Below are 26,549 nucleotides of genomic sequence, written 5' to 3' on the forward strand. Positions count from 1 at the left end.
GTCAGTTTTCATATTCTTATATCTTTATTGGTGCCGCGGTGTGTTCAGGGACCCGGAGCAGCCACCGGCAGCCACTACAGCAGGAAGAACAGAGCTTTTTGCAGGAATAAAAATATATTAAACAGAACTTCAAGAGATAAAAACAGAGCATGTTGCTTTAGCTTTTTTTTTTTTTTTAACATCAAAGTGAAGATTGTCACTCGTGTTCTTTTTCTGAGTCAGCTCAGCTCAGACACCAACTCAAAAACCTAATGTTTGTCTCTTAGCTTACTATTAAAATGCTTTCAATAACTCAAGGTTGTTTTATTACATATGAAAGTTTGCCTCTGGTTGCTTCAACACAGAAACCACATGCCATCTCATTTTTTACCAGGGCCCTATTCAGTTAGGTTAACTGTAAAGCCTGGATTTTTCTGAATATAACTGGAGCTGTTGTCATAGCAACACGTCCTCATAACCACGACTTTCATGGTTTTAAATGAGAAATTATCAAGATCTCTTGGTGTCTCTGTGTTAAAAAGAATAATTAGAAGAAGCAGGATCATTATAACCTGAATTAGTTAAAACAGGTTTAAAGAACTGCAGGTCCTCCAGAGTTTTTCACAGCATTTGTTTTAAACTTGCACAAGAAACAGATGGGTAGACTGTGGTCGACTCCAGCCACTGAGAGCTGCTGTAGTAACTAATAATTTATCTCAAGATGAGTTGGGCTACATAACAAACTGAATGCATTTGGCAGCTGTGACATCTGCAGGAGGAACTCAGATTTAAGTGGCGGATACTTGTGAATAAAACAACCTGAGAAACTTTCATTCAGTCAAGCTGTAACAACAAGCTGAGAGGGAAGGGAAACAACACAAAGTGATTCATAGGTAAGATGTTTACATCAGCATCTCATTAACAATCAAATTGCACTTCACTAAAAAAAAACAAAAAACAAAAAACGATCAAACAAACAAAAAAAAACTAAACTTTTCTATCTGGTCGAGTACGACAGATAATCGTCTATACAGTAACATTCATACATATGATTTAGACTCTTTAAGAGGAAGTTATAAATAGAGATGAAACCATGCAGAGTGAGTTAGGGAAGGGAAGAAGACAATAAAAACATAAATATGTGAAATGAAAGAAGAGTTTAAAAAGTGAACAACAAATATAAGTTGACAAACAAAATCTTTCACAAGAGGACTGAGAGCGAGACACGGGGAGAGAAGTCAATTCTAGGTTTTTTTCAAGATAACTTTTTCTCTTTATTTATTTTTTTAAACCTTTTGTAATATTGTATTCATTTTCAACAAATATCATTAATCAGATAGTAGCAGCAGTTTTTTATTTTTTGAATGTTTAAATTTTTTTGGGCTCTGTTGTCCTGCAGCAGGGGATGATGGGAACTGACCTCGGGACAGCTGAACAGCTCCGGGTCACGCTGGGGTCATTTGCACCAAAACCAAAACCACCTTAACATTTGACATCATCTGTTTCACTGCTTTGTTTGTGTTGTAACAAATGTTTAACCCTTCAGTGAATGTTTCATCAGCAGAAGCAACATGAAGGACGATTTTCACTGACAACTCTGATGAGCACCGTCCCCCGAGGAGCTGCCTCTGTATTGCTTTTTAATGCAAATTAAACAAAATCTCTCTCTTTCTCCCCCTACATTGACTATTGCTGAGGGAGTCACGCATCACGGTCGCTGCCTAAATGTAACTGAACATAGTTTAAATACTTTGACCGCGGGAGTTTAGTCTGAGAGTGAAACAGGAAGATGATGTCGGTGTTGAAGTGGTTTTGGTAAACGGCTTCCGTCACTAGGAGGCACTGACTGGCTGCAGAGGCGGGCAGGGGGAAGAACTGCCTTCCTGTCGAGACAACAGGACACTGCAGGTGTTCAGACCTCCTCCTCCTCCTCCTCCTCCTCCACCTGATGTTATCGCCCCCGTCGCAGGTGTCGCCCCCTCCTGGACGGTGATGGTGGTGGTGATGTCTTCGTTGTACAGGCGTTTGATGCCATCGAAGAAGTCGTCCACCTCCATCTCCTCCACCTGAACACACAGTCAATCATACTGTGAATACTAATCACTGTCATGATTAATCAGTTAATCACCACATCAAAAAAGTTGTCCTGTCCTGCCTCCTCCAAATGAGATCCATCTCCACAATCAACCCATCTTCTCACAACCTGATCTTCTCAAGACTGGACGACTGTCACTCCCTCCTCTCTGACATAAACCAAAAGTCTCTCTGTTTGACTTTCATTGCTTTCAATTTGTTTGTCACTTTGTAACCTCCGTTTTTAAAGGTGATTTATAAATTAAGTTATTAGTTAGTGATTATTATTATTATTAACCATTCAATCTGTAACATGCCAGAAAAGAGAGAAAGATTAGTATTATTAAGTATTCACAAGTTCAGTCTAAAACTCAACAATCAAAACTGTTGTGATTAATTTTCTGTTGAGCAACTAATCTCTGGTTTAATCTTATCAACTCCCTACAGGACGTTGAGAGGGAGATGGTGTTACCTTCCGCTTGGCGGAGGCTTTGCAGCGCAGCGTGACCTTCTGCAGGCGGTTACGATGGTAGAGGTTTTTGGGTGGAGAGAGCAGAGTCGGCATGCTGCTGTCGGTGGAGGAGGAGATGGAGCTCCAAGGCTGCGGACTCCCCTCCTCCCCTCCAGCAGGTGTCTGTAGCTGGGCAGCGGAGGTGTTGACGAGGGCGTGGTTCCTCGAAGACTCGGTGGTGGAGGTGACGGTCCCTGGAGAGAAACAAGTTACAGAAATACTTTAATAATTATTTGTATTGACTTCTGAACTTTCTCGAATAAAAATCTTTTTTTCTATCCATGCAGTTTTCTTCCCCGTGAAAACCTGGAGCTTACATTACCCATAATGCAACTCAACTGCCGATAGTTATGCTGTTAATGTAGCCTTGAACAGTTAGCTTCAGGCAGAGTTGAGGAGTGGGCTACAGAGGTCTGGTCAGCTCACTTCCTTCCAACTCCACAATCCCAACTGTTTTTACTTTTCAAACTTGTAGTTCAGCCTCCACCACCGCTGACTCAAGTGGACGCAGTTTATTTACAACTTTTTTCACATATACAATAGTACAGTACACTTTGGGTTAAATCAGCGGCGTTCCCCTTTAAATGTACCCAGTGTGCAGCGGGGAGGTGGGGGGTCCTGGGCAGGGTGCCGCAGAGCGGTTTGGCTCTGCAGGGGTTGGTAGATGTAGACAGTGTTTGGAGGCAGGGAAGCTCTCAGTGTGGACAGTCTACGAGCCACCAGCTCTCGACTCCTGATCAACTCAGAGCTGTCGATCTAAGAGACAAAGAGGAAGAGGAGAGAAAGACGAAGGAGACAAATGAAGGACAGAGTCAGAGAGACGGTGAACAAGAACAACATTTACATATGTTTGTCTGCAGACCTCCCAGTCCCAGAGGCTGCAGCGTTCAGTACTCAACCAAAACCGATTATGAGTAATCAAGGATATTTGGAACCGATATGCCAACACAAAACTACTGCTACATAAGGACTGTCTCTGTGGCGTCCAGGTGTTTCTATTATTTTGTCCACCCCATTTATATCTATGAAACTAAGCCAAATAACAGAAATACCTCTGTATAATGTAATACTGCTCCAAACACTACATCCTCCACAATGATCTCACAGTTGAATCAACAACTGTCTTAAAACTATTTTAATACAAACTGAACATTATAACCTTCATGAAGGAGGATTTACTGCAGGACTGTTGCATTAGACTACATCAGTTTTAGCTGCATGTTCCTAATAAACTGGCAACTGAGTGTATGTTAGTAATTATCAGTTGAATGCTCAGGCTGCAAACAGCCTGACTGGGGTTAAGGTCATGGTAATCTTTATTATCCCAGAGGGGCACTTTCTTGCGCAGCCAGCAGTAAATAAATACAATAAATATAGTGATCGCACACTCAAACAAATTTACACAAGGAGGTGTAAGAAGGGGTTACATGACTATTTAAAAAACCAATGGTTGCAGGGACAAATGAGTTTTTGAATTTGTTGGTCGTGCATCTAGACATGACCAACAAACCAGATGGAAGCAGCTTATACTTTCCTCAAGATTTGTCCCGACCATTTTACTACACAGTCTCACAATGGTTTACAACCTGTTCCTGTTTGTCCACCGCAGGAACTTGTAAATGAGAACTGTTTTAAAATACTGTATATGTGAGCACATTGACCATATGTGGTCCAGCCATATAGTGTGGGTTTTAACCCAGTCTTGTTTTATCTAAGGAGTTCTACTCTCTTCAGTCTTACTGTTAATCCGTCTTGCTCTCAGCATCCTTATTCACTACATTCAGGTCATTAGTTTGAATTTGTTCAAACCCCGAGGTTCATTCTGCAGGAAATCTCCCGCAGATCCTGTTGTTCTTTATGTGAGTGTTGTTCTGTATTTTTAAGACGATCCTCTTTGAGGATATTAAACTTGTCTGGAGTTTCCTCTTTGATTGTCGCTGTGTTTTTAACAGAAGCTCAGTATAAGCTCTCTGCTGCTTCTCCATCAAGACTGCTATTTGTTGGTTTTGGTCACATGATCCACACTGACCATTTAGAGCTCTGACTGGCCATAAATTGTACCTAATAATGAAAAAGAAGCAGTCTGGTACCTGTGCCCTCTTCAGCAGGTCAATAGTGAGAGCCAGCCAGTCAGGACAGCAGGTCTCCAGTTCCAGGGTGATGAGGGCCAAGGCCAGCATGGATCCTCTGAGCTATAGGAACAAATGAAGGACACACCTGTTCAGTGTCCAGGCAGGTGAAAAGCTCAAACAACAAGGAATAAATGATGTCATGAATAATAAAATAAAATACAGTTTAAAGGCAAGTGCATGAACACACCTGAGCCTCAGTGTGTGTGCGTGTGTGCGTGTGTGCGTGTGTGCGTGTGTGTGTGTGTACCTGTATGAGAGTGTGGTCAGCCAGACAGTGGTAGAGTCGCTGTGTGAGCAGGGCGAGGTGCTGAGAGCGGTTCAATCCCAACATGGAGTCCAAAAACCCAGAACGACACGACAACACCATCGCATGGAACTATGGGAGGGAGAAGAGGACGAAGCTGATGGTAAAGTTAGGTTCATCTAAGAAGTAATATATGCTTTGTTCCAATATTTCAATTATTTTAACTTAATAAAGTCAGACACTATCAGAACAACATTTTGCTATTTGTATGGACAATAAATTGTTGTACACTTTTGACAAAAACAGGCAGATTTTTAATATTTTATGTTGACACTCGTGGTAACAGCTTCAAACTAAATGGCAATAAAAGTTAAAATGTAGTTGTTTAACATCTTCAAATGGTCAGAAACAAGAAAACAGAATCCAGAAAATGAACTGCTGGCAGGACACAGATTTCTATTTATTTACTGAAGCAACATCACATGGAGAAAAACACCTTTAATAACTGGAGGTAAATGAATGTGAATGTTGTGGAAATTGTATTTAAGTAAAATAAACTGCAGGAGGTGAAGCAAAGAAAAAAGCATTTTCCAGTAGCCATTAACTTAACTTCACTTAACTTTTTTTCCACCAGGTGTCACTAACTGAACTGATTAGAAATCTACAAACACAAACACGCCTCTGGACAGCAGCGTGACCTCATCAGATACACCAGTTATTCACTGATGACAGATCGCACAATGTGGGAAATGTTCAGTGAGCCAACATTTTACTAAAAAGCAATATAACACACTTTTAACTCTGATGCCTTTAACTCTAGTTCAGATCATGTCAGATGTGTGTGTGTGTGTGTGTGTGTGTGTGACAGACATACAATGTGCAGGAAGTCCAGTGCTGTGGCGGTGTGCAGGTCCCAGTTCAATTTGTCCAGGATGATCTTCTCCATCCTCAGGATCTCTGATGGAGAACAGCCACAGCTGCTGGAGGCAGCCAGCTCCCTCAGAGAGGGCACACACTGACACACACAGTACACATTAACACTCAGAACTGATTGTGTGTGTGTTCACAAGGTGTGTATCGTGTTTTTTGTGCTCACCTCGTCCTCCTCACATGTCTTGGCAGCCAGGAAGAAGCAGGCGATGGCGATGCAGCGCAGGTACTTTGGACGGGCCTTGAAAAAAAAAACAATCCAATCAATCAGTAAATCAATAACATCCCTAGAGTCAGTTTTACACAAATGTGCTGAAGTCAACTTGAAAGCAGCTGACAAGTCTGTTGGAAGATATTATCATTATCATACTATCATGTGTAAAACTGTGATTATGGCTGACAGCTGAAAATTCAGACCACTCTGTTGCTCAGTGCACTCACTTTAATGCTCCTGTACAGCCACAGTTCATCCATGCAGGTGACCATGAACGAACTGGAATATACTGACATCATTTAAAGGTTCACTGTGAAGATTTTGACTTCGAGCCACGTAGTTTTTAATGAGCTCCTTATGGTTTGGTATTCCACGTATATCCACTTATCTACAGGTGGCAGTAATCAAAGGCAGAGAGGAAACAGATTGCTAACAAATAAACATGGATTTAAATGGTGCAGGTTTCAAAATGTTTTCAAATGTTTTCTGAGGAAGCAACAGTTACACAGTGAGTTTTGGTGAGTAACACATAATGCAAACAGAAACTGTTTACAAGAAAAAATTCCACAGGGCACCTTTAATTCCCCTTTTTGCCGGCCTGCATTTAAAGACAGAGAGCAAGAAGACTCTCTGGTCTGATGAGACAGAAACTGAACCCTTTGGGCAGAACTCCAAACACTATGTCTGGCCAACACCAGGCTCTGCTCATCACCTGGCTGCTGCCATCCCTACAGAGAAGCATGGTTGTGACAGCAACATGCTATGGGGGTCTATTCAGCAGGGACAGGGAGACTGGTCAAACCTGAGGGAAGGACGAATGCAGCCAAATACAGAGAACAGAGTGGACGTGACCTGAGACTGGAGTGATGTTTTACCTTTTAGTACAATGACCTGAAGCATACAAATTCCCTTGGACTTACCCCAAGCCACAAACACGACACCTTGATGTGATCTTTGATTCAGAGCTAAACTTACCACTAACCATTTCTCTCTCTGAGTGACACAGAAAACACTTACATTCTTCCATCTTCAGCAGACTTGACAACTGTAACGCTAACCAAAAATGTTAAAAATCAGCTACAGCTGATTCAGAGTGCTGAGCAGGACCAGACGGAGAGGACGCAAAACTCCTGGTGTTGAAGCCTGTCCGTTCTCTGTATTGATTTTTAAATTCTTTTACTTGTTTTTAAAGCACTTCATGGTCTTGCACCAGCATATACTGTATATCTCTTATGCTTAAATTCTATGAACCAGTACAGGTCTTTAAGTCTGTTAGTTGTTCTGAAGTGCACAACTAAAAACTATGGTGAGGTAGATTTGAGCTTTTGTGGTCTGAGCCGTTGAAACAATCTCCCTGAGGACCTGAGAGCAGCTGGAAGTGTTGAAATCTTTAAACATAAACTCAAAATGTACCTCTTCAGCCTGGCTTTTAATTAAGTATGGTTTTTAGCCATTACTCATTTTATTCACTTATTTTATTGTATCTATGTTGTAAATTGTATTTTATTCTATTTTTATCTGGTATCTTATTATTAATATTCCGATATGTTTTTTGTGTCAATGTTATTATAGCGTTTAAAATCTATTTTTTATTGTATCTCATCATCATCTTTCTTAATTGATTTGATTTTTTTCAGCTTATCAGTCTGTGAAGAACGATGAACTGCACTAACCTGTATCAAAAATGCTTTACAAATGAAATTTGAGTGATTGATTGAAGACAATGCTCGAGTGGCTTCAGGACAAAGTGGGATTACACCAAATTCAAATATATGAGTCTAATTTTTACGAAGCAAATCTCTCTGTCTAAGATCCAGTGGAAGGATATTCTACGATCAAGGATCTTGGAAACAGTAAACAGCCTCACCAGAAACCTTAAAAACATCTATAAAAGAGGAGAATGATGATCTTAGAGGAGGTCTCTTTAGAACAGAAAATGAAAGGCAGATGCAGGTTAGTCAGTGTATCAAGTGTATTAGTTGAAATCCTGGCTGCAGTGTCTGAATGAACTGTGATGTCCTTAAAGTCCTTTTATGCAGCCGTTTTTTAAAAAAGAGACCTGCAGTAATGTGAGTGACCCACAGGGGCTCTGAGACTCTCTTTGAGCGCTTTGATACTTTCACAGCATTAATATAGAACCGAGACCTGGTCAGAACCAGATGAAACTTCAAATGGTGATTGAGTTAATCGTGGATTCGTACAAACAGAAGGGGTCTTGGGTCATTTCTGCTTTCTACAAAGCTTTGGGAGAAAGCAGGAAGGAATCAACCCTCCACATAACAGCAAAATGAGAAGCAGAGCTTAAGAGTCAAATAACAGAGGAAGAATGGTATGAAATGTATGAGACACAAAGAACATCCACAAACTCAGTGGTAAGGACGGAATTCTGTTGGAAGAATTTAACCCATTTTTTCATAACACCCAGTGCTTAGTGCTGAAGTGAGACAGTCACTTCTAGAAGTAAAATATATGAAGATTACTTGCTTAAAGTCATAAAAGTCATTTTAATTGGTTCTTCCACCTTTGTTTGCAGAAAAGCAGCTTGAGTTTGTATCACAGCAGCACTGATCAATATCCACTTCAGCCACTGGTTATTAATAATGCCTTCAACGCAATTTATTTCAGATGATTCAAAACATTAAGAAGTGTGTTTTTTGTTTTTTTTTTTCTAATCAGACTTGAGGGCAGAAAGACTCAGCAGTCTGCTTCCTACTTTAAGAGTAAGAGTATTTATTGACCAGATAGTTGGGGTCACAAAAACAGGAGATATGAAAATCAAATGCTTACATACACACAAAAATAAAAAAAAATGTGAAATAGCATTTCTTATCAGGAATACACTGAGTCTAGCTGCTGATAATCCTGGAACATTTTGTTCCTCAGCTAAAAACTTCTTGTCTGTTGTGTGGGACAGTCCTGACCTGACAGAGCGTTCAGAACTGACACTTGTTCCTGTGTAAACACTGACAATCAGCTGTGAGGCGGCTGGAGGAAAAGTCATCATAGCTGTACTGGAAATCCAAGTGACAATATTTGACTACACCTCCTACAAAGAAACAGCATTGTTTCCTTTGTTTCTCTTCAGATATGAAACATGAAAAGCCAATTTTAGCTTCCACCTCTAAGTCAAATCTTCCACAATTAAAAATCTGATAAACTATAAACTTGTTTGAGCACATTTAAACAAATTATTTGTGTGGATTATTAGTTAAAAGCAGCATTTTCGTTTACATGGTTCACAAAACAAAGTCTCTAATGTCCTGGCTGGCTCAGATGCATGATAGATATGGATAAAATCCTATATGTATACGGTGCATGTGATTTACTGTAGTGCACAAAACTACAGAGAGGACGGGGAATTTGAAAGATTTTACTTGTACTTCAAATAGTAGTATAATAGTGTAATAATTTAAACTGCAGTACTTGTTTAGTTTCAGTATTGTAGTACTGGTGGTATTTAATTACCTTGATGGGAGCGAGGAAGCGGTCCAGAATGCTAACAGCTAACACCAGGGTCTCTGGGTACAGCTGCAGCCTGCTGTGGAGCTCCGTCAACCAGCGCACGGCCTCGTCCCGCTGGGCCGGGGAGATGTCTGTATCCTGCAGCAAACAACAAGGTAAACGAGATCAACCTCATTGTCTTGCTAAGCCTTCGGGATATTTGTACTGGCCACTGAAACATTTGTTCTTATCCATGTTTCCCCACAAGGGCAATGAAGCATATACATAAACTTTTTCTGTATAATGGAAAATGAGACTGAACTTGTACTCTAGTACAGATTTTTCCCACAATGCCTACTTTATTCTTTGCTTTCAAACCTACTTGAGTGTAAATGGCCATATCTGTAAATACAGTGAAAATAGCTCTCACCAACATATGAAGCTGCTTTCTGGAAATTATCAAACTGAATTCTGCTATCACAAGAAAACAGTTCTGACAGTTCATCGTAGCTCAATAATTATCTGTTACATTGGGGACAGAGAATAAAGACACATAATGTTTTCATTATCATGAAGAAAAGGTTTTGTGATATCAAGAAAGAAAGCTAACTTAAAATCATCGTTTTTCTCCGGCTTAGTTTTGAGGTGGTTAAGAACAAAAATGTGTCAACAACTTTCTGCCTTCTCTGCCAACACAAACTCAGGTTTACAGTTACACAAGGGAAACTGTCTCCAAACAGAGGTAAGAGGAAACCTCCAAACAAACAAAACAGGTCATGAGTCCTCTCCTCTCTCTTATAGACAGCAATGCTATTTCAGGGCAACACTTGGCCTGGTTTCCATACAGGGTTAGACAAAACTTACTAATCCAACTCAATCACCTAGTTTTTAGGAAGGACTACACGGAGGCCTTTGTGACTGACACACTTCCACCAAAAGGACAAACCAGCTCGACAGCAACAGCAAACCTGCCACCAAATGTCCTCAAAAAAACATTCCAGGAATTCCTTTTGTACTTCTCACAGCTGAAGCAATTCACCAGCTGATGTTTCCTTTTCAGAAGTTTCCACTCAATTAAAATGTTTAATAACATGTACAGACTTTTAGTTTGCATATTATGCATGTGGAGCTGGGTTTTTAATCTGAAGCAGTGACATGGGTAAAACATGGAAGATGGTCTGAATGGGTCAACATGTGTTATCCGAGTTAAAAAGGTCGATGCAGTCCAGTTTAAACACAGGTTTCTCTAACAGATACAGACTTACTATACATTTACTCAAGTATTATTATATAACATATGAACAGTAGATGCTGCAGCAACGTCTCAAGCCCTCTCAAACATAAACTAATTGCAGAGTATCAGTTGTTGCACAAGTCTTCAATAAGGTTACATCACTACTTCTAGCACAAAGGCTAGACATGACATAACCAAAACCAATATTATGATAATTATAATAAATTGCCAAAATAAAAAGGTTGGAAATATTTTAACTATAACCAGGGCTTCCTGGTGCTGACTTCTCATGTTGGTATCAGTAAACCTCTTATTGCTCACAGCTATTACCCCCCATGTTGAGAGTAGACACGGCTGTGTATTTGGGTGGTCATTATGGCCACACAGCATGTTGAATCAAGACATGCTAAGTTTACTTTTTTTTTTAAATATTTTTTTTCCTAAACATCACCTCAACACAAAACATAAATTACAGAATGATGTAATGCATTAGTAATTCAGTAATCTCTGTACGTGTAGTCACTGAAATGCTAAAATATTTGACATTTCCTGAATGTGACGCCTTAAATTCAAACTCAATCAATTCTAACTTTTACTATTTCTGATTTGTAAGTCACTGGTTCATTGAGTAGAATGTGTAACACTGGACTAGCAGCAGAGGTCACAAGTCAGAGCGCAAATGACCCCGTTATCCAACTAAACTGCAACTTGACACCGTTTGGCTTCTCAGCCCTGAGCTGTCCAAACTAAAAACAACTGGCCTGCTTCCAGTCTGTTTCCATTGCTGGACAAATAACAAACAATCTGAGAAGAATCTCAGAGCAGAGCTTCATGACTTCCTCAGTGCCTTCATTCAAAGATGGTCAAGGCTTTCTCCTTTCTTCTGAGTCTGTTTCTTTACTGGGGGTGTGTTGGTCAGGTTCAGACAACGACAAAGTGTAACTTCTACTGCAGCAACTAAAGGTAAAATGTGACACATTGTTGTGCGTTGTTAGCTCAAGCGTTGTAATGCTACAGAGACGCTCCGGCCCACAAATCATATTCTCCAGATGTAAAGGATCATGTTTTTGTTTGGACAAAGACCCAACAAAAATCACATCATCCTCATTTTTATATTTTTTTCAGTGAAAAATAAATGCAAAAATGACCATGCCAACTGAAATCACAGTATCTGCCAAAAATAATCGTAATATGATTTTTTTCTGCATATGATGCAGTCCTACTGCAGACATATATTTGAACATCAGCTCCGCCTACCAGCTTTCCACATAATCAGATGCCTTTATGTATTATATATCTTAGATGGAAAATGCCACATATACTTTTAAATCAGTAAGGACTAACATCACACCTGCAGCAGTGTATTTTTGTTTGTCTGTCTCTGAGGAGACCGACTGCCTTCTTGACCTCTTACACCAGTTTACATGCCTACTAACCCAGTCAAAGGCACTGATAAGCCTCATAATAGTCTCAGTGCTGTAATTTACTGCCCTTCATTATCAGCACAAACCTACAACCAGGCAGATTCAAGGCCTAGACAAAGAGTTTGTTTTTCTTAACATGAAGTCGGTTATACTAGGACATCTCGATATCATACACAATGTCTTACTAGGCTTTACTGTCCCACATCAGCAGTGGGTCCTGAACCAGTTCAAGCTGTCTAAGGTTTTAGTCTATGCTTAGATTATTTTCTGTTTTGTTCCTCCAGGATTTTTTGAATTTGAGGTTATTAGGAGATGTTTTTGTTTTCCCAGCGAGATTAGTCTCCTGCTAATTTCATTCAACTCAAGGAAAACCTCTTCTCTTTTGTCACTATTTTACATATTCGGACCCAGTTAATCAATTAACACCGGAAATTACCGAAAAGTAGTGCTTTCATAGAGAACAGTGGTTTCCCTGCTTAGCTCAACACAAAATTGTTTGTGTTGTGTTGGCCAGATTAAACTGGCAGAGTCATGAATTTGCAGCAGTGACTCAGCATTAGCAGATCAGGATTAACAGTCAGAGATTAGCCCTCTGCTAGTTCCATTTGACTTGAAAACCTACACTTTAAGATCAGCTGTGAATATGAAGACACAGTGAAAGAGAAGATGGAAAAGGTTAAAAGGAACAAACACTGTAAACACAAATGTCTGATGAGGAAACAAATTGAGGCTTTGGGAGCTACTGCAACAAGTCCCACACTGGAAATGATAAAGAAAATCAGTACTGATGCAGTGAATACTGACGTCCTTTACACCACAGACCTAGCAGTGATCAACCAGTCATGACTTATTAAGATCATTTACTGGCCAATTATGATCTGTGACAAATCAGTGAATATTATTCATACAGAAGGAAGGAAAGGTGCACATGCAGGCAAACGTGTGCAGTTTCACTTTAGATCTTCTAATGGCATGGTAATACACATTAACTCATTAATGTCTAGATACCAAAGAAAAAAGTAAGACGGAGTGTCACTTACTAAAAGATTAGAGTTACACTACATGACCAAAAGTATGGAGAACATGCATTACACATCTGTATGATAGCTGAACTTGTCATTCCATTAATCTGCTGCTATAAGAGCTGTCACTCTTATTGTCTGAGTCTTACTGGATGTCGAACCTGCTGCATGGATTTGCTCGCACTCAGCCACAAGAGCATTAGTGAGGTTCAACACTGATGTTGAGTCATAAGGCCTGTCTCTCAGTCAACGTTCCAGTTCATCCCAAAGGTGTTGGATAGGGTTGAGATCAGGGCGCTGTGGAGGCCAGTCAAGGTCTTCCACACCTAACTGGGAAAACAGGTTCTTTTTTGACCATATAGTGTACTTTACTTTAATACATTTGGACAATTTATCTGCAACTTGCCAGGATAATTGCCATTCTGTAAAAAACTTAACTGTGGAAACATACTCTACCACAAAGGCCTACCACGAGGCCTGACGTGGGTCATGACCTGACAAAGAGGAAAAAGTTCAACTGAACCCAGTGACCAAGCAAATAGGTTCATTAGAAAAGGAAGGTAACCACACTGCTGCTTTACTATCGAGAATATGGAGAAATATAATATTCTACATTTAAATTTTACCATTAATTATTCAATATATAATTAATAACTGAATTCTTCGGATGTGGTAAGTAATAATAATGAAAAAACTAAATGAATTAGTGGAAGTAAAATAACAAGTACAGGGAAAGCCAATGTAAAAGTGACCGTCTGAAGTCATTTCACAGGTATATGACATAGTGTGAGATGTGCTTATAAACTGGGTATGACCAGCTGAGGGTGTGATGAAACAAAGCATTTGTGCCGTCATGTGAGGACGTGTCTTGAGACATGCAAACTGGGTGAGACCAGCTGAGTGTGCTGATGATGAGGAAAAAAAACATAACAGTGGAGTGTTGCTCTGTGACTCAGTGTGTGTCAGATACACTGCTGCTTCATGATTACGTGTTATCTACTGTCGTGTCTCTGACACTGTAACAGACCTTTCTGAGAACAAACCTAAATTCTACACAGTACATACTGTGGACACAATCCATCTTATATCTTGAGTGCAATTACCGACATTTTTTTAAAAATATGTCTACTTCTAGCTGCTCCAGTGTGAGCACTATGTAACTGATAGGACTTAAAAGTTTTTGAATTTTGGCCCTCAACAAGAAGGGGCACGTTCACTCCTTTTAGTGCTCATTCATCAACTTCTATCTCTCTCAAGTGATATCCAAACTGCTTTTCATGTTTACATTTATATCGCAGGATATCTAACATCACTTACACTTGCTCATGAATCAGTAGTTCATCTGTTGCCAACTTCTTTCAGGACTCTTAATCTTCAAATAAAACTTTAATCACTTATACTTAAACAACTTCATTCAAAACTTAAAACAAGGATATAGTCCATAGACTGACATAACTATTGAGACTACAAGAAAACTCATCTTCATCAGGTCCTCTCTGGGCTTCTCTAAAATAAAATACATTCTGTTGTTGATGTTTGACTGTCGCTGAAACCTTTACTGTCGTCAGACTGTGTTGGAGTCAGTCCGGTTTTGACATCACATTGGGGACAAGAAGAAGAATGAACTATCAAATCTTATCAGAGCAGCGGTGTCCCTCTCTACCTTCAAGAATCTCTTGAAAACTCATCTCTTCCTAGAGCACCTCCTTTCCTAAAACCCTAACATTTCTAACTAGCACTTACTATGCACTTTTGGTGCACTTCTTTAATACAATCTCCTTGCACTTATTAAATAGATGTAGTATTTAATATTTACACTAAGGTTCCTACTGCACTGAAGCTTACTGATGTCCCTCACTTGTAAGGTGCTTTGGATAAAAGCGTCTGCCAAATAAGTAAATGTAAATCTTATGCCTGAGTCAAACAGTATGGATGCAGCTATGGTGCAATCACTGTCCCAAACTGAAACTCCAAATGCAATTTTGTCAATGTTGAGATTTATTTTTCAGTCAATCCATCCATTACATAATGAATGGAGGCACCCAGAAATGAATCCTCACCTGTGAGGAGGGCTTCTTTGGCACGTAGACCTTCCACATCTTGGCTTCCCTAGAGGCGGCCTTTTCCAGAAGAAAAGACAGCCTCTGGCGTCCCCAGGGTTGAGTGAACTTCATTCTTTCCTCCCCTGGTTGAGCCTACCTCCCCACTGGATACAGCTACCTGCATGGTGACACAGCACATAAGAACATCACATACTCCAACTCATCTAATACACCAAGAAGAGTTGAGCTTGATTGACACATCCAACACCCAATGCCATGGGACAGTGCTGGTTTACATTTCATGACATGACATTTTGTATCAATAGTTTAAGATAAATGATTCTTTTGAATCTTAACATTTTACACTTTGGTAACAAAGGAGACACATTCAATGTTCTCACTTACTACAATATACCAGTGTTTTTATACTCATGCTTGTTTATACTGTGGTTATTATCCATCTAATATCTCTGGGTGTGCTGGGTTATTATGGGCAATTTTGCAAACAAATGAGCAGTTCTTTGATTTGGCAACTATTTATTTTTGACATCCCTGCCTGATTATTTTAGTGTATTTCATGTATTCTATCACAATATATATATTGGTAGTGGTATACAAAATTACATTTACTAGGACATAAAATATAGGATATGAGTTAATATTCCCTATCTGTAAAGCAAAACGTGAAAAATAAACAGTGTGTTGGCCAAAAATATTTAGTGCTATCCCGTCCTGTTAATGATTGAACAAACTGCATGCTAACCTGCTGATCCCAAGAAAACAGCAGTAATGTTACACATTTAAAAATAAGAAAGAAAAAAAAAACATAACATAAACTTTGGACTTGCTATCACGCCATTAAGCACAAAGTTACATAACAGCTTATTAACCTAGTAGATAGCTCCGAATCAAGCTAACTGTAACCATGCCTGTCACAGTCTAACGAGAAGCTAACTTCTCATTATTTTGACTACCTTGAATCTCCTCCGGAAGGTCCCACTTTCTTAGGGAACCACCCGGGTTACCGAAGCAGGTGCATTACCGAACATTTCCTTCCATTATTACCCCGAATACGACTATTCACTGGAACGGAGCTACTTTGACCGTCTGGCGTTCCTGCAGCGTCGCTAGCAACTTGTTAGCTGTCTTTACAAATTTGTACGTGTCTAATGAATAAATGTTTCAAACGTTGAACTCCACCCTTGGTTGGTGTCAGATAAAATGAGTTGGAGTATGTTTACGGGCGACGAATGAGCTAACTACACAATAGGGGCATTTAAATGGCTGACTCAGACCCAGTAAGTAGACGGAGCCCCAAGCCTTACCTCCCCTGCGAAGCGGAGAAAACCACAGTTGGATTTCATCCGGTCCACTCAATTCAAGGATAATAAGGGGGTGAAATCGGGTACCCGTTGTTTAATTTAGTCGTCCATCTTGGCTTCCATGGTGCTAAGTGCTGGGGAAAAGGGGTTGCTGTAAAAAATGTATAAAAATAAAAGAACGGAATATAGACAGATGCGTCTACTTCCGAGGAGGGGACTCGGGGGGAAGAGAGAAGGTAATAGGCTCCGCCCACGTCCAGGCAGAATGGGAGGACAAAACAATCCAACCCTCTGTGGAATATTCCCAACATGTCATAAAACTTAGTGATATAGAAATTATTATACATACTATAATTCTATATATAGAATAGAAATATACTCAATATTCCTATATGTACTCTCAGCAAGAGTCAGTCGAGAGTTGGTGAGACTGCTGTACTTCGTGACATCAACAAAGTCTGTTATGAGTTTATTGTGTATCCTCCTATAATATATTTCTTTATTTGCTCATTTAGAAACAAAATATACAGCATACAAAAGATAACAAGGGCTGGTTATGCTTCAAATGACAAGACAAGGCACATTTACTTATATAGTACATTTCATTACAAGTAAACTTCATACTAAAAATCAACCCAACCAAAAGAACGCAGATTTATTCATACAATAATCATAAACCTGAGAGACTAAAGGAGTTTTGACTACTATGATTCCAGGGAACATGATTTGTATGTGTATACGTATGTGGTTCGTCTAAAAAGTGGAACTGTCATTTCTGTCTTCCACAGTAATTGTTTGAGGAAATTATTCTATTTTGAGGCCAACATTGGCTAGTTAGACTTACATGAATGTTATCACAATGTTTATCTGAAGAAAACATTGGTCGTTGGTGGGTATTGTGTTATAAGGACTACTGAATACAGATTGTTGTTTCTTTGCCTTTACATTTACATTTGATTATTCCTATGTCCTTACGTTATTGGTACTGCAGCTAGCCCACAGCCATACTGAGAACCATTCACAGCATTCACTTTATTTCTGACATTATTATTTATGGTAAGGTTTGTTATAGACAATCAATAAGACACAGCCAAAAAGCACTACGTAATGCTAACATTGCGTCAGAACTCAGTTTAGCCTTAAGCCAATCAAAGCATCTTATTTTGGGCGGACAATTTGAACATACCAAACTGCGGCTCACTGATTGGCTAATGGAAACGTCAATCCCAGGGTGTAATAGTCACAAATGGGAGATACCGTATTTCAGTTCCAGCGGCATTTGTTGATTGATAATCAACATCAAGTGCAAATTTATTTATAACACTGTCGGTAATTCAGTCTAAACGACATCGAAACATTGTAGGGGTTTAATTCATAGCGTTAAGACCGAAAAGAAAGGTGATTTCTATTCTGGACTCAAGCCTTTGATTGGCTGTTAGCATGTGACGTAGCGTGTGGGCGTGAGCGTTGTGAACATCAACAAAAGAGAGAAAAAGAGAAAGGAGAAGGACGAGAAGGAATAAGTCTACGGTACAGCAGACACAACAGATATGTGGATTTAACTCGCAAAACAGGTAGAGTGAACCTTTTACGTTTTACTAAAAATAACACTTTATAACAAACTACTCAAGTATTTACCGAACCAAATTTACGTTTTTTTGCTAACAGAAAGATAATGGTAAACAGGCGAACAATGGGACGTTAATTGGACCACAATCTTCATTATCAAAAGCTAGTGATGGTCGTAAATAAATATTGATGTGTCTGTTTTTCTTTTGCAAATATTTTGCCATCACACAATTTCGATGAAACTCGTACTGGAACGAGAGAAATGGTGTTCAAGTGTCTCTGTCTCTATAAGGAAATAGTGTAATTTCGTTAACCAAGGGAGTGTTTCTTTTTTCTTGTTGTGGATTAAAGTTTAAAAATAGATATTTTACATTCGTTAGCACATTTTCGTTAGCACGCAGATTTTCTTCCTAAGATGTTTTTCTTCTTGTCTGTTGTTTGGCTCCCCTGGATCCGACTCCAGTCGACCTTTTTTCTTTTTTTTTTTTACCACGGTAAACATTATATTAACGAGGAGAAACCACCAACAGAAGCACGCTTTGTTCGGTTAAATACATTAATACTGCACTGTAATTAAAAAACTGTAGTTTTTATATGAATAATCGTGTTGTACAGTATAATATTTAAAGAGCTTTAACGTTTGAGGAATGAAAAAAATCAGCCCCTCCCCCGCTCCGGCCAGAGAGGATTTAAAACGTAAGCTAGCTGCGGTTAACGTTAGCTTCCTCGGCTACCATCGAGTAAAACGATAAAAAAATTATGATTTTCATTCGTGTGGATTATATTTGTGTGTTTATAGGTTGTTTATTAACAGACAGAACCTTGAAAAGTAGTTGTTTTTCGGTCAGAGGACAGAAGGCGTCAACCAGAGGAAATCTGACACCGGAGACCAGCTGAGTGGAAGTGGGCTGGGCTCTGAGCTGTGAACCCTGTTAGCGAATGTAGATCAGTGATATACAGTATCCTCATCATCCAACAGAAACCGAAGATAATCACCCCCTTTTTTTTCCATTTTAAATCAAATACAGATGAATACTGAAATCATAACATTATAACGGTTGCCCAGACATTACATCAAATTTGTATTTTCTGTATGAAAAAGATCTTATTTTACAAGTAGCTGTGACAGAAAGGAGTATGCTGTTGTGTTTGAGGATGTCTCCAAAGCTGTCTTATTACTTAGGATTAAAGTAAATTATGATTATTGTCGTTATAGAGTAAGCAGACTTTACTTTTATAATTATTTAGTTAATATATTGGCCTACATGGGTAAAAAAAAAGCTTTAAAGTTCCCATCTCAAACTTTTTAGAGCCCATGGTGATGGCCTTAAGTCAGGGTAATAGCCCAAAACTAAATATGTTAAATTTATTACATCATAAAACAGACAAGCAGCATTTATTTACATTGGTAGAAGTGGAACCAGAGAATGTTACATGATATTGGTTTGGTAAATATTCAAGCAACTTATTGATTGAGTAGATTTATTTATTATTTTTTCTATTGCATAATTATGGCAGTGCATATCTTTCTACTGATTTATAAAAATTAATTACAACATTTTTTGGGGTAGTTAACATTGTAAAAGATAACAGACTTATTTGAGACAAGCTCCAAAGTATTGCTTCTCCATCATCACAGTGCTTTTGTTCAGATTTTTTCAGTGAAATACAATGGCATGGGGCTTATGACACCGTTGATAAGCATATCATATCATATAATATACTCTGTAAACATTGCAAACTGATATGGATTACAGTTGTGATTTTTCTGACGTGAACACTTGGTTGTGATTTGGAGCTGAATCTTGGTGTTTTTCTGTTTTGCAGTGTTAATACTGTGGTGAAAATTAGAGATCACTTCTTCCAGTGCCAGCTGAGACATGGACGCCTTCAAGCTGATGAAGGAGCTGCGAGTGAACTATGAGCAGGAGGTTCAATATCTCCCTAAAGAGACGGGACTGAGTCTAATTGAATCCACAACACAGGTGGGCACATTTGACAAAAGAAATGATCATTGATCCACAGTAGATTTAGAAAATGAGAAATCTTCTCTTCACCTTATCAGCGTTGTGACAGATAAACCAGGTTAATCACCAGCATGTCTTTCTTTTTTTTTTTCCCAGGACGACAGTCGGATCTCAGCCAAGTGCAGAGATGCCAAAGTGGAAGACCTGTGGAGTCTGACCAGCTTCTTCGGTTACAGCACGCAGACCTTCGTCCTGGCCGTTAACCTGCTGGACAGATTCCTGGCCATGATGAGGGTAAGATATGCTTACACCTTATAGGAGCAGACACAGGACACTTTAGTCTCCCCTTTTCAGAGTGTGGTGACACATTTTGACTGCCTGTGTGGTTTGCAAACGCCTGTAGCATTGGTGCAACAGCAAAGGTAGAAACAGATATGTTTAAACAAGGATAGTATCTGATTAATGTGGTGAGTGGATACAGCTTGTAATTATATGTGAATTAAAAAGAGTACATATTTGTTTTTTTCAGTCTTGTTGGTGAATCACTTGTTTCCTTCCTTAATCAGTTGTTAATAAAAAATAAATTCAGTGCAGTGAGTAAAATGCTTTTGTTGCAGACCTTGTGATGTCCTCAGCAGCCTGGAGTGGCCTTAATAAACTGGAATCAGCTCACATTTTTCTGACATGAAAACATGAAATTATTACACAGCAAGTCATTTTCAAACTGTATCTAACTCACCTCTCTCCCCCTACCCCACCCCCCAGATCCAGCCAAAGCACCTGTCCTGTGTCAGCCTCAGCTGCCTCCACATGGCGGCCAAAGTGACAGAGGAGGAGTGCAACCTGACGCCCACTGACGAGCTCATCCGCATCGGACAATGCAGGTTCACAGTGTCCGACCTCAGCCGCATGGAGAAGATCGTTGCCGAGAAGCTCAACTTCAAATCCAAAGCCATCACTGCCTTAACCTTCCTGCACCTGTACCACCAGATCACACTCACACACTCCACAGACAGGTGAGAGCAGCATGTACAGGAAATTATGTTCACCTTAACTTCATGTAAAGTTTTCAGATTTTCACCTCATTTCTATGAAAGTCATGACCAACGACATCAATATTTAGGCAAATTTATTTTTTCTTCTGCATCAAGTTTTGTTCTGAAAGTTCGGAGTTTGCAGCTCCTTATTGAGGCTTATTCAGGATTTTTTTCTGATCTCTGAACTTCAACCAAAAAATACCAGAGTTGAAGTTTTCCACTGATTTCAATCGCGAAGCTTCTCCATGCCACTGCTTGTTTGTCACAGCAGCTCTACTTTATGTAGGGCAGCAGTCTCCTATCAGCCAACTCCACTGTCTGACTGAAGTGCACTGATAAGATTTGTTGTCAGCTGCTGCTGGCACCAACACCTCACGCTTACATAACTCTGGCATATTGTTTGGAATCTGCTTTGCTGAACTTTGCTTCAAAATTCTGCAGCACATTCAGTTTACGTCATTCTTTTGTTTTTCACAATGGTTTCAGTTTCAGGAGTCTCAGAAAGTCTTGAATTTTCCAGTCTGTTTTAAAATGTGTGGTTTATGCGTTGATGAAAGCTGATCACATCACTGACCTGGAAACACTTTAACCTGACTGTGTGTGTGTGTGTGTGTCTGTGTCTGTGTAAACAGGAAGGAGAAGCTGAACCTTGAGAAGCTGGAGGCTCAGCTTAAAGCCTGTCTGTGCCGGATCTCCTTCTCTAAAGCAAAGGTAGGAATTCACTGCAGGAGTCAAATGTCATACTGGATTACCGCAGCGCAGCAGTCCAATGAGTTACTCAGAAATGATTATTGTTACGTTGCTGTTAGTTTGACATAAAAACCTTTCTGTATCTTCCTCCCTCTCTGTCTGTTCGTCCATCCAGCCGTCCGTCCTGGCCTTGTCTCTCCTGAGGCAGGAGATTGAAGCCGTTCAGTCGGAGGACATGTTGGAAATAGCCTCTCACATCCAGAGACACCTGAAGGTAAACAACACACTGCATGACTTAACTACACAACAGCTTGTCCAGTGAGGGAAAGTAACACCTGTGGAACCCTGAAGTAATGGAAAACCAAAAAAGGCAATATCACTTACAACAGCAACTCGGAGCAAATACAAATTTAGAGGAAATGGGAGTCCAGAGGTTTACTGTGACAGGACCCCAGTGGTTACATAAAAGTAAAATTAATTGTTGATATCTGCTCACAATTTCCTGGATCAGCTGCAAACCGGACAGACCGAAAGTCAAACAATCACATGGCAAGCAGTTTCATTAACCAGCCACACAGCCTCTAGGCTTACTACTTCAAGGGGAGATTCCAGCTTCTGGCTGAATGGGAGGGAAGTGAACACAATACTGAATGGATATGTAATCATATTCTGAACAGCAGCGAGGGCGTTTAGTCATTCTTAGCTCAGCTCTGGCCCAAACTATTTTTTTCTGTCTACGGCTGTGGTTATGTAATTTGGTGTCTTGTGTTGTGCCGACTCAACTCCAGACTATTTTCCTGTCATGTTTATATATGGTAATTTAGGAACGGTGTCAGGACAGGTCTTGAGTTTGGATGTCATTTAAGAATGTTCCACTGAAAAATGAATACAGCACTGTACAGTACATGTAGATCTTGGTATGTTGATGCCACAGTGACACTGCCGGTCTCCTGGATGTTTGTCTTTCCAGCCCTCCCATTTACACACACTTTACATGACAAGCTGATCAGGTTTCTCTTAACCCCCTAACCTAGAAAAAGAATCCAGGCTTCTGTTTACAGTCACTGTGCTGTTGTGTTAAGTAAATGGATTATTTTAAACACACTGGTGTCAGTTAATGTACAGGGCAGAAGGCCAAACAAGCTTAACTGAATTGCTGTGTTGCTTGGTTTCAGATTGCGGACGGTGAGCTGCTGCTGTGGAGTGAACGTGTCGCTCAGTGTCTGTCGGACTACGCCTCCCCCGAATGCAGCAAACCCAACCACAGGAAGCTGCAGTGGATAGTGTCCCGGCGGACTGCCCAGAACCTGCACACCTACCGCAGCGTCCCTGAGCTGCCCACCATCCCAGAGGGATGCTGGGATGAGAGTGAGAGGTCAGAGCCCCACACACGCAAGCAGACACACACTTGCACACACACAAATAAAAAAGATGCAAACATCCATCCCAGGATGTTAAGAATAAACATTGAATCATTCAACTAAAATATTAAAAATCATAATTAACTGGGGGAAAAAAAATCAGATTTTTGGTGTTCACATTTTTCCAGTTATTTTTCCTTGTTTCACAAAAAAGTCAAATAAAAATAACAAACACATGCATTAAAATAGAAAATAAGCTAACACGCTTCAGTCAGAGCTCACAGTTCTGTGCTTCACACCAAACTTCAACTATCAGACTCAGTTGGTGAATTGAACAATGAAGAATTGGTTTCAGTTTCTTGCTGATGCAGGTGACATCACATGACAGACCACACCAAGTAAATACCAAACACTCCTGACAACAACAACATAGGTATTTAAAATGAAAAGGAACCAGACACACCCATGTGTCACTGCTCACACTAAATTTTTCCATTTCTATGACATTAAACAGCTTCTATGTAATGAGAGTTAGTTTAACAGAAACGAAGAGAGGTTACGAGGCCTCTTCATGTTACTGATACGGATCAACTCAATGTGTCACTTAATTTACAAGTTAATTCTATGAACCAGAAGTGAAGTTTTTGCCTAGGACTGTAATAAGAGTCACTATTGAAAACAGATTAAAGGAGTGTTTGTACATTGTACTGTGTGTGAGCAATAACACTCCTCTGAGGCAACCAGCTGTGCAGCAACACACAAGTTTCTGTTGTGTTGTAACACACACACACACACGCCCCTGTGAGTGTCTGAGCTTGTTAGGGCCTCTCATATCTCCAGCACTGTAGGATGGGATATGTGCGCGTCACTAGTCACGTCCCACTGACAGACGTTTCCATGACGCAGCCAGGGGGCCTCACATTTATGTAACATGGAACTTAAGGAGAAGGTTTTTTGTGAGTCAATATGTAAAAAAAAACCAAAAAGGAGGAACCAAACATGGAGACTTTCCCCAGCTGATCATGAACCCACAGAGCAGCTCAGTCCAACAGAAACCACAAACCTGATCATCAAACTTTAGTTGTTTTTTTTATGACGTTACATTTGACACCCGAACCTTAAGCAGAGAGACCGACAGCAGTCGACACAGACTTGTCACCACCGGTCAGAACATTAGATCAGCTGATGATCGTCTGTTTGAAATAGAGGAACCTTTCCATTTGATCCTTTTTTTTTGCTAAATCATGTAAACTGTTTCTTCTTCTGTCCCAGTATGACATCATTGTTAAAATTCCTGAGGACAAAGTAATACTCATTTTTCACTATGCATACATCCATATTCCTTTTATTCATACTGATATCCAGATTTCTTGTTTAGCCCTTGAACATCAGATGATGAGCAGTATCTGCCACAACTTTTCAATTTCTGCTTCAGTCTAATCAACAACCAAGAAAACTCAAAGTAAATTTATGACGAGAGAAAAAACGTAACTATTATAATGTTATCATTTAAGCTTTGTCAAGAAAAGAAGTTTAGTTTAATGTTTTATAATTTTATAAGAATTACAATTAATCTTCTGCTGAAACTAACCTGTATAGGTCAAAGTTCAGAATCATTTCCTCTGGTGCTGAGAAGAAGGACTCAAGAAACGTTTTGAGTAGTTTCAAGTGAATCATGAATTAAAGTGAAGCAGTTAAAAACCTGTGAAACAGAAGCCAGACTTCAGCTGGAGCTGATTTAACCCTTTGTTAGCTGTGTGTATGTGACTGTATGCTGACGTTGTTGCTCTCTGTGTCTCTGCAGTGAGGATTCATGTGAGGACATGATGAGTTCAGGTGAAGAGTCCCTCAGCAGTTCTCTGGGCAGCGACGCTGAAGGGCCCTTCTTCCCTCTACACTTCCGCTGCCAAAAGCACCGCCAACACCTCCGCCAACACCTCCACGCCTGAAGCGTCCGCCATCCTGTGCCTCACCATCTTGCCCCTCTCTAACCCCTCTACCTGATGTCTTTTTTAATTTATTGTTTAATAAGCCTTGGTGCTGGTGGAGAATCGCACACGTGGCAGCTGAGCAGTCCAGACTCTTCTGATAGATTTTAGTTTGTAGAAGTGTTGGTGCATGTTGAAGTGTCACATTCCAGGATGCAAGATTTTAAGGATGTACCAGTGATATTTAGCAGATAAACTCTGGTCGACTCGATGCAGGGGCTGTCGGATCAGACCAGAAACAGTTCTCACTGTTGACTGGAAGATAATTTGCTAAAATGTGGTGTTTATTTAATGGAATGTTTTTTTGACTGTTATTAATCTAAGACTGTTTTCTTAAGGGTAAGGAGGAGTTCTCCCTTTGTGCAGAGGCTGAGTAGCCACGGTCGTATTGTCTTAATGTGGTTATTCAGAGAGAAAGACGGATGGGATGTTTTCAGGTATCCTGAGATAGACATTTAAGTCCTCATCACCACTTAACTGTCAATGTTACATCTTTTTTGGGGCTTGAAAACTACATTGGAGTTTTGTCATTTCTTGCAATAACTGCATCTCCAGATGTGAGTGAAAGCGATGCGACTGCAGCCGCTCTGATCCTCTTCAGCAGAGTTTAATTTGCACAATTTTCTTTTATTCTCAGTTCAAGTGTTAAATGGTGAAACTGGAGGTTGGAGTTTGTGTCTGAAGGGAAACTGATGCGTTAGCAATGTTTTTATTTGCCACATCACTGAGTTTACAGTAGGTTTCCCTTCAGATTGAAGCCCCACTGACATCACAGGGCATTCAGAAAAAAAACATTTAATAAGTGTGTGTGTGTGTTGTGGGTGTGTGTATGTATGAACCTGGTTTAAGTTTAAAGTTGCCAATTTTAGGACGTAGCTTAAAAAAAAAGTCTTCGGTGTTTGAAACTGTTCACAGAGAGAATGTTGAATGGAATAAAATAATGCTGACCTAGTGTCAAAAAAAGTCTAAAAAATGTTAAAAATGTAAAAAAAATGTTAATACAAAAACATGTAAAACTGTAAATGATGTACAAAAAAAAAAATCTGTTAATAGTTCTCTGTAGATATTAAGTTATTTATTCTTTTTTGTCACCTGTACTGAAAAAGAAAATCTTATAAAAATGTTATTTTTAACCTTTTGTCAGTCTTCTTCTTCCATCATGTCTGAAAACAGCTGCATGGATTCACTTTGGATTCAATGTAAAACTGAACTGTGATTGAACCAGATAAAGTTAACATAACTGATGTCGCCCTCTCAAAGGGAAGGGCGAGCTGCAGAAATGAAACCTTGGTGCTGAAATTTGTTTTAGAGCCACAGGTACAAGAAAAACAACTTGTCATCAGAGTGAAGTTAGAAATTTCAGAAAAAA

At 39.7% G+C, this 26,549-nt stretch overlaps 2 protein-coding genes across 2 annotated transcripts; one reads left to right on the forward strand and one right to left on the reverse strand.

The window, feature by feature from the left end:
- On the reverse strand, window positions 1-16,804 carry ccni (cyclin I). The gene is made up of 10 exons (XM_022744537.1): window positions 16,572-16,804; window positions 15,265-15,424; window positions 9,549-9,683; window positions 6,036-6,110; window positions 5,814-5,954; window positions 4,943-5,071; window positions 4,654-4,755; window positions 3,154-3,319; window positions 2,525-2,757; window positions 1-2,045 (listed from the first exon to the last, which is right to left on the reverse strand). The coding sequence occupies exons 2-10, from the start codon at window positions 15,376-15,378 to the stop codon at window positions 1,812-1,814; spliced, it is 1,329 nt and encodes a 442-aa protein (XP_022600258.1). The 5' UTR covers window positions 15,379-15,424; window positions 16,572-16,804; the 3' UTR covers window positions 1-1,811.
- Window positions 16,805-18,057: 1,253 nt separating this feature from the next.
- On the forward strand, window positions 18,058-26,495 carry LOC111221144 (cyclin-G2-like). The gene is made up of 8 exons (XM_022744484.1): window positions 18,058-18,142; window positions 19,965-20,122; window positions 20,261-20,398; window positions 20,870-21,120; window positions 21,774-21,852; window positions 22,007-22,105; window positions 23,007-23,206; window positions 24,997-26,495. Exons 2-8 carry the CDS (start codon window positions 20,018-20,020, stop codon window positions 25,139-25,141), a joined length of 1,017 nt encoding a protein of 338 aa, XP_022600205.1. The 5' UTR covers window positions 18,058-18,142; window positions 19,965-20,017; the 3' UTR covers window positions 25,142-26,495.
- Window positions 26,496-26,549: the final 54 nt, after the last annotated feature.

The sequence above is a fragment of the Seriola dumerili genome, unplaced genomic scaffold (assembly GCF_002260705.1).
Source record: "Seriola dumerili isolate Sdu_G_001 unplaced genomic scaffold, Sdu_1.0 BDQW01000081.1, whole genome shotgun sequence".
Classification (NCBI taxonomy): Eukaryota; Metazoa; Chordata; class Actinopteri; order Carangiformes; family Carangidae; genus Seriola; species Seriola dumerili.

Excerpts from the sequence above, each read along its gene's own strand:
- ccni (XM_022744537.1), bottom strand. The coding sequence starts at position 15,378 with ATGAAGTTCACTCAACCCTGGGGACGCCAGAGGCTGTCTTTTCTTCTG. Across the intron at positions 5,072-5,813 it reads CACTGGACTTCCTGCACATT|TTCCATGCGATGGTGTTGTC; the intron begins GTATGTCTGTCA and ends TCCCTCCCATAG. Across the intron at positions 4,756-4,942 it reads CTGACCACACTCTCATACAG|CTCAGAGGATCCATGCTGGC; the intron begins GTACACACACAC and ends TTGTTCCTATAG.
- LOC111221144 (XM_022744484.1), top strand. The coding sequence starts at position 20,018 with ATGGACGCCTTCAAGCTGATGAAGGAGCTGCGAGTGAACTATGAGCAG. Across the intron at positions 21,853-22,006 it reads TCTCCTTCTCTAAAGCAAAG|CCGTCCGTCCTGGCCTTGTC; the intron begins GTAGGAATTCAC and ends TCGTCCATCCAG. Across the intron at positions 23,207-24,996 it reads TGCTGGGATGAGAGTGAGAG|TGAGGATTCATGTGAGGACA; the intron begins GTCAGAGCCCCA and ends GTGTCTCTGCAG.